Source organism: Ceratotherium simum, chromosome 20 (assembly GCF_057802395.1).
Source record: "Ceratotherium simum simum isolate JZ-2026a chromosome 20, ASM5780239v1, whole genome shotgun sequence".
NCBI lineage: Eukaryota > Metazoa > Chordata > Mammalia > Perissodactyla > Rhinocerotidae > Ceratotherium > Ceratotherium simum.
In genome coordinates this window covers 5,403,052-5,415,423 of record NC_141919.1, presented here as the reverse complement: position 1 = coordinate 5,415,423, position 12,372 = coordinate 5,403,052, and the positions used below count along the sequence as shown (strand labels likewise).

The 12,372-nt window shown below is 42.5% G+C and overlaps 1 protein-coding gene across 3 annotated transcripts in view; it reads left to right on the top strand.

Annotated features, from left to right (window-relative positions):
* NTRK2 (neurotrophic receptor tyrosine kinase 2) overlaps positions 1-12,372 on the top strand; it is a 352,156-nt gene that overhangs the window by 254,602 nt on the left and 85,182 nt on the right. For all 3 annotated transcript variants that reach the window (XM_087444336.1, XM_004440798.3, XM_087444335.1), the window contains one exon: positions 5,680-5,810. In XM_087444336.1, the coding sequence (XP_087300462.1) occupies positions 5,680-5,810 (131 nt within the window). The remainder of the gene's footprint in view (positions 1-5,679; positions 5,811-12,372) is intronic.

Here is a 12,372-nt window from a genome sequence, read left to right as displayed (position 1 = left end):
AGACATTAAGATATTTAGTAAATAATTTTTGTTAATTGTATTTAAAATCAAGTTCAAGCATTTTTCAAAGTCTTTAACTTTTACATCCTGCTTTCTGCACTCATGTTTTATGTTTATTGGCCATTTCTAGTGAAATTCTTCATTATGAGATGTTTGGTCCATTTCAGATGATAAATGTGAAGAGAAGAGATAATTGACTAAATGAAATACCTGCTTCCACTTTCATATCAGGAGACCCTCACTGCCTTCAGCCTCAGATAGGGACCTGGGTACAAAGTCCAAGGGTAGCTCTTCTGAGAGGCAGAGGACCTGAGTCCCAGCTCAGTCACCTTCTAGCTGTGTGGCCCCGGGGAAGTCACTTCACCACTCTGAGCCTCACTCGCCTACTGTTAAACACAAGGGAATCTGCCTCCATGATCTTGATGTTTTCTTCCCATCACAGTGTCCAGTCCTCTCAGATGGAACTACTGAGGCAGGCCTGACATTTAGGTTTGTAGGGAAACAGAAAGATTGCTCCTAATACAGAACGTTATCTTCTAGGGCATATTATGTTTTACCTTACTGGTCAAAACTTTAAGATATCTTTCCTTTGAAATGCAGATCACTAAGTACTTGGCATATATTAGAGACTCAACAAATGTCTCAATTTAAGGTCCATGTTCTAATCAGGACATGTCGACTGCCCACGGGTTTCTATGAAACCCCACTACTGAGGAAATGGGAAGGACACATTTCCTATTTCAACCTTAAGTGGGTAGAGTTATATTTATTTATTTGTTTTGATAATTTCAGATTTAGTAGTAATGGATATAGACATGGATTAATACTTTGTCTATAGCCTGTGTGTACATATAGCATATTTACTTCTGAGAGATATCAATACCAGGAATTTGATTTAAACCATCAGAAACTGCAGGCATCTCTGTAAACTACCAAAGCTACTTTGTCACAAAATGCATTTCTCTGTGGCTGTAGTGTGATACTAATACAAAACCGGAAATCTACTCAGTTCTGGTACTCATGAAGCAAATCACCAAGGGCATCAAATTTCCACTCTAGAAAATTCCATTAATGACAAAGATGTGCAGACAGTCTTCAGCCACTCATCTCAATTACTGTTGCTGGTCATCAATTTCTCCCTGATTCTATAGAGCAGATTTATTTGCACAATCATCTAATCACATGCTTTGTTTTGACCATATAAACATACATGGATCCGTCTGTGCAGCCCACGAGTTTGGTGGTGTATTTCCTACACTTCTTATTGATACCTCCCTTTCTTTTGGCAAGGTGAATTTTTAATAAAAACTTTTTCTATGAAACTTTTTAAAAAATCAACTGTTGTTTTTAGTTTTCCTCCAAATCTGGGAAACTGTTTATGGTGGAGTTTGGGCTTTTATTTATTTTTTTATCAGTTATTCGTGTTGGGTTTGAGGTGATTTTACTGAAGTCTCCAAAGTTAAGAACAGGGAATTGACTGACCTCAGAGAAAGGAAGCGTGTAAAAATTTTACATGTTTACACGAGAGCTTATTTATCATAAGCTCTAGACTCACTTCACTTAGGATATTTTGTATGAAATGAATCCACATGTTCACAGGGCCCTTTAAGATAATGATATTCAAAGTGCCACAATGAGATAAGGAGACTGTGAATGTCAATCTGTGCCTTTGCTTCCTTCATTAAGAAAGTCTCGCTCCTAGGAAAAGTCAGCTTAATGCCGTGCAAACAGCCAAATGGAACCTCCGGATGCCCCGCCTCTTAGCTGCACTATTGAAAGACGCGGATAAATGGCGGCCCAGTGTTTCCATAGCTTAGGCAGGTTCCTGAACCTCTCTGTGCCTCAGGCCCTGAGAATGAGGACAATGGTACGGTGGAGGGGGAAAGTGTGAGCCAGGAGCTCAGTGGGTGGGAGGAGTAAACAAGATGTCAGCAGTGAGGGGGCAGAAGTGGTATAGGCTGATGGTTCCCTAAGATAGATGCCTTAAGATAGTGGGGCTCTAGCAGGAGAGAGGGAGTAATGGTCAAAAATCAGGCATGGGGTCCCTGAAGTACCTAGGGATAAGTATCGGGGGTGGCTTCCTTTTGAGAGGGCTGCAGGGGAAAGGCTTGATGTCCTCAGGACATTTTTGTTGTTGTTAGTGCCATGGAGTTGATTCCGAGTCCTAGTGACTCTGTGTCCAGCGGAGTGGAACTCTGCCCCATCTTTCCGCACCATCCTCTCCCTTTCCAGTATATCAGACAATGCTCTGCTGCTATTCCAAGTTTTTGGAATTGAGTAGCCAGGTCCTTCTTCCTACCTCAGGGTATAGCCAAGGTTTTATTTGAGTCAAAGAGATAAAGGGATGTTTAAGGAAAGGTTGAGGATATAGGAAGCTTGTGAATGACAGAGAATGAGCCCAGAGGGCCCCCTGAGAGAGTTTGCAAGGGAGGTGGTGGGATGAGCACTGGCTCAGCCTGGGACGCTGAGAGCAATGGGGGTTGCAAGGCAGGTGGATAAGGAGGGATGCTCCGAGAGGGTACCAAGGGGATTGAAGGAAACAGGAAATGAGGCAGGTCCGGGTAAGTCCTGATGCTCTTTTGGAGGAGAAGGGGAAGAAAGTCTCAGCTCAGTGATGTGAGCGCTTCAGTTGTCCTCCCACTCCTGGCGTCGGAGAAGTGGGCTGCTTTATTGACTCCATGCTCAATAGGGTTGTTGTCAGTTAACTGAAATAATATAATTAAACAGTATTTGTCTGTTGTTTTTATTATCTTTTGGCACATTTTTCAATAAATACTTCTATAGCACCAATTGTATGCAAAGCCCTGTGAGGCTCTGTCTGGCATGCAAACACAAAGACAAAATTGTTACCTGTGCTGCTAAGGGGCTTCCAGTCTTATAACAGAGAAATTCATTCTGTTTAGAGGAAATGCATTGGCAAAAGGCCACCATTCCTGTAATCTACTATGTCCCAAACTAATAAAGCAAATTAATGCAAAATAGCCCATTCCTTAAAACATGTGTTTACTACTTTCAAGGTCAACATGAGAAAACTGGTTTCATCAAGTTTAGATTTGAAGACAGTAAATTGTGGTTTTATCCATAGCTTTATAAACTTATTTCCCACCAACTTTTTATATTGCTTGGAATATTAAGGAAAAAAAAAAGAAAAGTGTAAGTCAAATGCAAAAAAAGTTAAATACTTGCCTTGATCTGGTTAGAGTGTAAAGTAAATCACGTGGCAATTTAATTCCCAGTGAACATGTGACAGCCGTGGAGTTAAATATTAGATTTAAATAGGACAGCTAATTCTCTGCCAGAATTACATTAGTCTCTTCATATGGGCACTCTACCTAATGAACACATTTCTCTCCTCTTAAATTCAGGCATTGCTACTGGAGCATGAGAAATTAATACACATTCTTGTATTCATTAATATTGTTGCTCATAAAAGACCTTTTGATTTTTATCACCCTGAATTCCCAAAGGCCCATGGAAGCAGTCATAGCTCCAAACCACATGAATTATCAGGGGAAAAATCCTATTAAAGCAAAACCTTAATCACCACTTGCATTTTATATCAAGTTGTATCTAAAAAGAAACTGTATAGCACTTCCATCAACAGAGAACGCATAAATAAATGGTAGTAGAGTCCTTCTACTGAATATTATAAAGTAGTAAAAATGAAAGAATTACTAATACATGCACTGTGTAACTCAATCTCAAGGACATTGTTAAGTGAAAGATGCAAGATATGGAAGAATGCACGCAGCACAATTCCATTGACGTGGGTTCAAAACCAGGCAAAGCCCAACAGTGTCTCATTAGGGACATGTCATTGGTAGCAAATCTATAAGAAAATGATTGACATAAAACTCAGGATAGTAGTTATCCCTGGGAAGCGGGTAGAAAGAGGATAGCATCAAGAGAGAACACAGTGGTGCTTCAAACATACTAGGGCTGCTCTGCTTCTTAATTGGGATGATAGGTTCACGGGTATTCACTTTATTATTATTATTATTTAAACTGCAGAAATATGCTTTTATATTTCTTTTTCTTTGTGGTCCTCGAAACCTCTCTGAGGGAGTGAGAACTTGAATTGGCCTTTGAAAGGTGAACTAAGCAGAGAGGAAGCTGGGAGATTATTTTTACTTTTTACTCTACTCCTTACAAATTTTTATTTCTCTTGCCATGCTTAACACAGTTTACAACTGAAAAGAAACTTTGTGGTGTAGAAGAAAAAACATAGACTCAGCGTTCAGGCAGACCTGGATTCAAATCTCAACTCCTCCATTCTCACACAGTGAATCATTGAAATTCCTGAAGACTGAGTTTCCCCATGTGTGAAATGCATAGAGGAATGTTTCACAGGGTTGTGAGAGAGAAATGAGAGAATGTTGTTGGCCACACATTCCAAGCTCTAGAGGGCATTGCAATCTCTCTCTCTCTGTTGTTTTTTTGTTTTTTTTTCGGTGAGGAAGATTGCCTTGCGCTAACATCTGTTGCCAATCCTTCTCTTTTTGCTGAGGAAGATTGGCCCTGGGCTAACATCCGTGCCCATCTTCCTCTACTTATATGTGGGACACCTGCCACAGCATGGCTTGATGAGCCGTGCATAGGTCCACACCAGGGATCTGAACCTGCAAACCCCGGGCCACTGAAGCGGAGCATGCAAACTTAACCACTGCGCCACCAGGCCAGCCCCACAATCTCTTTTTAACACTGCCATCCACGGATGAGTAGCTCAGAAAAGAATGGTGGCTGTGACCTGGTGGAACCCTGTGCTAAGGGCTTGGACGTTTGATGTGCTGGGTGAAGAGGCACAAGCTCGCACTGCAATTGTGTCCTCTACAGAGTCTCCTTTTGGGCTTCCCCACTGGCTCCACCTCGCAGCTAATGAGCTTCAAAGGCCCCTTGACTGCCTCCTGCCTCGTTCCCCAGGAGAGTGTATGGCTGAGTGACATGGGCCAGCTCTGCTCTGGACTAGAGGGAGAAACATTCTGTCTTCCCCAGATGCATCTATTCTTGTCTCTTCTTGGCTTTGGAGAGCCAAGACGAGGGCATGATCTTAGAAAGGAGTTAAGGAAGCCAGCTTTTGGCATAGTCTAGACATTTCTGGTCTAAACAAAAGGAGTCACTGAGGTTCAACCATGGTCCAGCCCACCTCACCAGGAGACTAAAACTGGGATGAGGACAAAACTTTAACAGGCAATGCACAGGTCTTGCATTGTCCCTTTGTGTGCTCTGAGCCTCTCGCCTGCCCTCAGGAGTCTGAGGCAGCCTAACAAATAAGTAGGGATTCCTGGTTATGTCTCTGCCTTTTCCCACTAGACACATGACGAACCAATATATGCAAAGCATCCCGCTTGTAAGAGGCCTGCTCTTAATGTCCATTCCTACCTCATTTCTCCCCTTTCTTAGTCTGTAAATTTCATTATTGACATTTCACAGCCAATGGCTAGGTCACTGCTTTAGTTCTATCAAAAACATTAGTTGAGCTCTGGAGAGCAAGCCCATGCAACCACCTTCCAGGCATTTGGGCTGGACTGTGAGGATGGATACTGAGCTTCTCCTTTGGGTCACTGTGTGCAGAGGAGAGAATCTGGGCCTGCAGGCTCGAGATGCAGGCCCCTGACACCCCCCTCTGCCCTAACCTCCGAGTGCTTCCATTCCAATTTCCATTCTGTCTTTGTTTTACAGTTGTTCAGCACATCAAGCGACATAACATTGTTCTGAAAAGGGAGCTAGGCGAAGGAGCCTTTGGAAAAGTTTTCCTAGCTGAATGCTATAACCTCTGTCCTGAGCAGGACAAGATCTTGGTGGCAGTGAAGGTAAGAGAACACTCCAGAATGTCTCATTATCCATGGTCACACTAATGTGTGGAAGTGTTACTTTATTTTATTTTAGTGGCCAATTCAGGAGCAAATTACATCTGCATTGGTGGATGTGTCCAAATTTCTGTAACTAAATGGACAGTGGAAAGGATATTGGAGACACATCCAACTGTCAGAGGTTCTTCTCAGGGCAACTTACCAGTCTGCAGGCTGTGAATAGCTCTGAGCTACTCAATGCTAACTAAATTCTAGATGGAGGTCAGTGGGGTCAAACAGAATTCAACCAGCTAAATCCTGGAGACTCAGCCTGTCTCCTGGGATCTCTCCGTCCTTGTGCTAAGCTCATCTGGAGCTCGTCTCGTGTTCGAGCTTCTGGAGGGAGACTGTGGAGTTCACTTCCCCTCTCAGCCTCTGCTCCACCGAGATCTTCTGTTATACCTTACCTTCTCACTCCAAAATGTCTCCAAGGCTCCAGGATTTTATAGAGAGCAGGCATTATTCCATCCTAGGGTGGAGGGCATCTCTTGTGGATTCCACCATCCTAGGAGACACAAGCTTTTACTAAAATAAAGAAGTCTGATAGTCCTTCCTCCTAGCCATTTCCCCATAAACCCAAAAAGGAGACTTGATCTTCAGTAAGATAAACATTATTGAAGGGGATAAAATTTCCACTGAGCTCTCTAAACACAAAAATGAACAAAAATAGCACAAAAGACTTTAGCAGATCTTTCATAAATGCATTGTCAAAATTTTTTAAAAAACAGCAACTCACCAAAGTGTTGGATAATATATATAAAACACTTAAAGGAGGTATACTATTTATAAAATGAGTTAAATGACAAATGAATATGGACGTGGCTAATGTAATAAAATGTAACTTCTTGGCTTAATGTAAGATGATTGAGTTTCGCTTTTTGTTTCTGTCCAACACATAATATTTGTAGGAATGGCGTTTGTTTACTAGTTATAACCAGGACAACTTTTCATTTTTTAAAATCAGATGTATATTCCATTGCTGTTGTAATTAGCGTTAAGATACTTCAGTATACACATAATGGGTAACTGAAGAGAGAGACTAAATTATTCTTGAACTGGCCCATCCTACAGACTAAACACAGTTTCTGTTAAAGTTCATCCAAATGAAAGTACATTTGCTCTCCATACCAGCGAAGGTAACTAACACAAGCGGCACAGATGCTGTCAGCAAAAGCTTCTAAAAGCTGCCCTTTGGAGTGAATAAAGGACGGGTCTTTCTAGGGATGAGAAATGTAATATCTGTCAAATAAACATCATCTCACTAAGATAGGTGAATGGAGGGGGGAGTGAGGCAGAGGAGAGCAGAGAAGAAAGGAGATGCCAGAGAGATGTGAGGTCATGTGCTTAAAGGGCAAAGGAAGGATCCTGCAGCCACTCCGGGATGGTTAATGCCTGCTGTTGCTATCGCTTCCTCTTTTCTTTCACTTACTTAAAAAGTTTGTTATTTTTTTTAAGCATAAAATGTTCAGAACATTTGGCAGCGTTATATCTGCAGTCTTTGCTTTCTTCTGCTGCTTTTTTTTTCTCCCTTTGAATAAATGGGATCAAAAGGTGCCTCTATTTTTGCAGATTCATAGATTGATAAAATATTAGAGCTGGAAGAAGCTTAGGGAACATCTGATCCTAATCTGGCCCTGCATTAGAGACAAGGAGACTGAAGACCACGGATTCGTGTTCTGGGCCTGTGTCTCCCACTGCTCTTGGGAGGCCGTCCCGGAGGCCCTGACTTACAGGTCTTCAGACTCTGCGTTCTCTCCATGGGGTCACAAAGTGGGAATCTTTGAATGTGAGAAATTCCTGGAAGATTAGAGAATCCTAAGCGACAGTGTAGGAATTGCTGAGAGACCTCAGCCAGATACAGAGATGGATCCAAAAAATTTCTCAGGGGGTGTAGCCTTTCATCTTAGTATCATTACTTATTCTGTGCCTACTTCTCTGTGCTTCCTGCAATGCCCTTAAGGAAAGGGTATTGTGTAGCTAAATCTAGGGCACCCTCAACCCGTACATTCCATTTCCTTCCAAACACATGCCAAGAGAGGACTTCAGGGTTTGGGCTAGTAATGATGAGGGATTAGCCAGCAACAGCAATTAGCCAGTTGTCCTGCCCACCACGGTGTGCTCCCTCTGGGGGTATCGGCCATCACTGCCATTGGTGAGGCTTCTCTCTGGTTTAAATCCCAATCATAGGCCTAATCCCGCCTCTGACCCAGACCCAGGACCTTGTTCTCATCACCTCCTGGTTTTGCCAAATAAGTGTTTGGAAATTAATGACCTATAGTCATTAATGATGAGTGTTTGCTCTTTAATCAATGCTGCTAAAAAGAAGTGAAGTATTTACTCCTTTATCAAACCCTGACCCCTTCTCTATGCTGATCTCCTTCTTGTTGAAATTCAAATGAAACCATTATCTCAAATAAGGAGGACAAAATGCCTACAGCTTAAAAAGCCATTCCAACTTCAAGGTGACACACCCAAGAAGACTTATCTCCATGACCTTGAATGTGCATTCTTGTTGAAATCAGAGGCTTTGCTTATGTTTGCTAGAATGATTACAAGCTTCAGAGAGGATGCCCATTTAACTCTCTGGGATCCAGAAGCTGTAGCCACGTAAGGAAACAGTCAGATCTTCCCTGGGCTCCAGGATGAATTGGCTCAGAATAACATGAGGACCTTTCACAGTACTGACTCCGACCAGTCTGTCCTGCTCATTGTTAGGGCTGTGGGCTGATTGCCTTGGAAGGAAATGTTTATGGTTCAGTCCTGACCACAATAAAGGGATTTTTTAAGGAATGAGACAAACTAAATATGGCTTCCAGCTTCCAGGGCCTGTACACAATGTCACCTCTCTGGAGTGGCTGCTGGGCTGCTCTTCTTCCACTGGAGGCAACCAGGGATGTTTGACAGTCTTTCTGCTCGTTGCCTAGCAACCCCTGCAGCATTGATTATGCATGCTAAGAAATAGCAGCCATTGTCCTTTTCCCTTTTTTAGAAGGAGGTGACTGGTTTGAAACCCAAGGCTTTGCATTCAGACTGACAGATGTCAGGTTCCTGTAATTTCTGGTGTCGCTTGCCCCAAATGATTTAAGAGCTTGAGGGAGCCACAGGAATGGTTTAAGATGGAAGTGGTCCTAAGGCATGTGCAGGGCACTCAAGGGCGCATGGGGGGTGAGCATGCCTCTCCCAGTAGAGTATCCGCTTGTCTGGATCCAACCAGATTGCCCTTTTCTTGATATTTTTGGATGACCTTTGTTTTTTAGTGTAGTGGATTTGTCAACCATTTTTTCCCTTTACACTGAATTACAACTGAAGAATCCATAGAGAGGATAGGAAGCAGAGAAACCAGTCTTTGATCAAAATGAGTTACTTTACCTTTAAGTAACTCAATTGCCAAGGAAACTGCTTCATCGCAGTTTTTCTGCATTAGCTGTGGATGCATTCACTATTTTTGGCTCTATCCAACCTGCATTTCAATAGCTACAGTTCCTACAACATTGCCTTGTACTATGAATGCGCGCTGATTTTTGTTTTTTAAATATAGCCACAAGTGTGCTTTGTAGGATTCGTGGCCCCTCCTCCCCTTCTCCACTAACTCAGGTGTATTTCTAGAAACATAAAATGCTGAATACAAGAGAGACCTTAGAAATCAGACATACAACCCAAGTCTCATGTTTTATAGATGAGAAAACCGAGACCCAGGGAAGTCAAGTGACTTCCTAGAGGTGTAAGTTAAAGTGAGTTAGACGTCCTGCCCAGGAAGAATTGGCGAAATGAGAAATGGTGAAATCTGAGTTCAGCAGATGCTTTCTTCTGGGTCCAACTTAGGACTTTTGCTTTTCATGTTTCTGAATATCTTTTTGTTAACAGAGGAAATAGTGATGATTTTCTTCACCAAGGGTTTTGGAAGCGTTGACTGATAAACCCTCTGGCACCTTACCATGAGGCAGCCCCAAAGTAATATCCAACACATTGTTGCTGTTCACGTGTCTGGAGGCCAACTGCCCAGCCCCTTGTTCCATGCAACTTCCACTAATCCATCAGCTCTCCGTTCAAGTAGCTCCTCTCTGGGGAGACCTCCCCTTGCCTCCTCCCCAGTCTAGGTCAGACTTCTCTATTATATGCTATTAAGGCATTTATACTTGTCCTTTATAGCATTTGTCAAGATTGTTAATTATATATGTATTTGTGGGCTTATTTAATCAATGGCGTGAATGTCTGTCCCCTCCATTAGAGTGGCATATTCTCAAGGGAAGGAACCATGCTTTTTAGCACATTGCCCAACATGTGGTAGCATGCATTAAATGCTTGCTGAATGAATGAAGGGATGGATAGATGGACAGATGGGTAGATGAATGGATGATGGGTGGATGGATGGATGGATGGATGGACCATAGAAATAATAGCCTTTTGAAGAAGTAAAGAGTTGGCAGTTGGCGTTTCTAGGTAAGAAAATGATTTGATGAGCTATTGATAGTCATAGAATTTTATAGCTGAGAGGAACTGTAAAGATAATATATATAGGATAAAGTAATCTAATGAGAAATCATTTTAGAAGTGATTGAATCACTATGCAGATATATAGAGCTATTATTGATATTCTTTAGCTTAACTCCCACATTTTGCCAGTGAGGAAACAGGAACCCAGAGAAGATAAATGACCCACCGAAAGTCACATAGCTTGAACGAGGTCACTTAATGTCACACCTAGGACTAAAGCTCAGGCCCCCTTCATCAGTCCCCTGCCCACTGTGCACTACATTTTCATGTATTGAATTTTACATGTGTCCTGGTAAAACAAACAGAGGAAATTCAACACAATGCCACTTACCACGTAATACAAAGGAGTGTGTTAGTTGTGCCTATTTGTATGTAAGCATGAGGGACACTTGCATGTTTTCCCAAGTAGAAATGTAATTCAAGAGAACAAGTGGAAATAAGGAAAACTGGATTCTGGAGTGAGTGCTTTGGCCTCAGGGGAATACAAGCAAAACGTCATAACCAGCTTGATAAGAAGAGCAGTATAATGTTCATTGGAAATGCAACTCAAGCTAGTTTGAGCAGAAAAGGGAATTTATTTGCTCAAGCTCCTGGGAAACCTTGCTACTGGTTTCCTAGTTTCAGGCACTGCTAGATCCAGGGAATCAACAATTCTCTCTCTCCATCTCTTGGCTCTGCTTTCCTCTATATTGACTGCATCTTAAGCAGGTTCTCCCCACACTGTGGTAAAGACTTGGCAGCAATGGCTCTGGCCTTAAAGCCTGCCCTCCTAGCAACCTAAAAGAGAGCTCCTCTTTCCCAACAGTTATTCAAAAGCCTGAGGGCTGACTCCTACTGACTTGTCTTGAGTTGTATCACCTGGGCCTCTCGCCAAGGAATGAATATACTGATTATCCAGGCCTAGGTCACATACATATCCCTGGAAATGGAAGATGAGGTCAACTCTACCCAATACACGTGGGCTGAATGTGGGGAAGCATTGGTTTCCCAAAAGAATATTAGAAATGATATATCGCCAGAAGAAGGGGTAAAGAGATCTGACAGGAAAAATGAAAGATGACCAACTCAGGTAGGAACTGCAGGACAGCTAGGCCTCTCTGTGACTGGAGCAGTTGGGATTTAAAAGCCCACTCAGAATCTGAGGTAGCCCTATGACTGTCTGTTCTTTATCCTCTCAGCAGGAGACATCAGGGATTGTCCTCTAGGCTTCCCTACTAATGCTGTGCAGCTGTCTCTGGTCTCTGCTGCTTCCTACCGTGTGCCAACTGCTACTCACACGGGCTCTGTTACTCACATTCAGATTCCTCTAGAAGGAAAATACCATGAGTCCAGTTACTCCACTCAGTCTTCGTGGCTGGCCACCTACCTGTGGTCCAATCATCTGAGGCGGTCACGTGGCACACATGAGGCCACCTATGGGAAAGGAGCAGCTGGAGCCAGTTGTCTCAGAATATGTGTAAGGGCAAGATAAGGGCTCTAGAAGGAAGGCTCATTCTCTAATTCTGGAACAGTGAGGCAATTCAGAGCTACGAAAGAGCATCAGGAGTTCATTGATTCAAGTGCTCTACCCAGGCAAGTTTATTTCTAAGACAGATGACTATTTTCTTTCTCTCCTTTTTACGACAGTGATCATATCAGTGCTCCCATCTTGATTAATTGTGAAGTCTCTCTCCCATTCTTCCCTCCTGTGCTTCCTCCCCACTTCTCCATTTACACTGGGAAGTAAAATCCTTGTTCCCACAAAATGGAAATGGATGATGACAAGATTAGTGTACTTAAGAGAACATTTGTCAGTGTTGCCCTAAAATAATAGTTTGTATACCTTAACAGGACATAATGTAGCAGGAAGTGCTATCAATTCCATCTTTATAAGTCTCTAGGAACAGAAATTGTAAGCTTTTAATAGTGGCTTGTTAAAAGGCATAATCATCTTTATTGTCCAGACTTTGCTTAACAGATTTCTATTGGTCTTTAGTATAAGTGCATTCTTTCCATGTGTGTGCATGCAAGTGTATGTGTATGTGTGCAC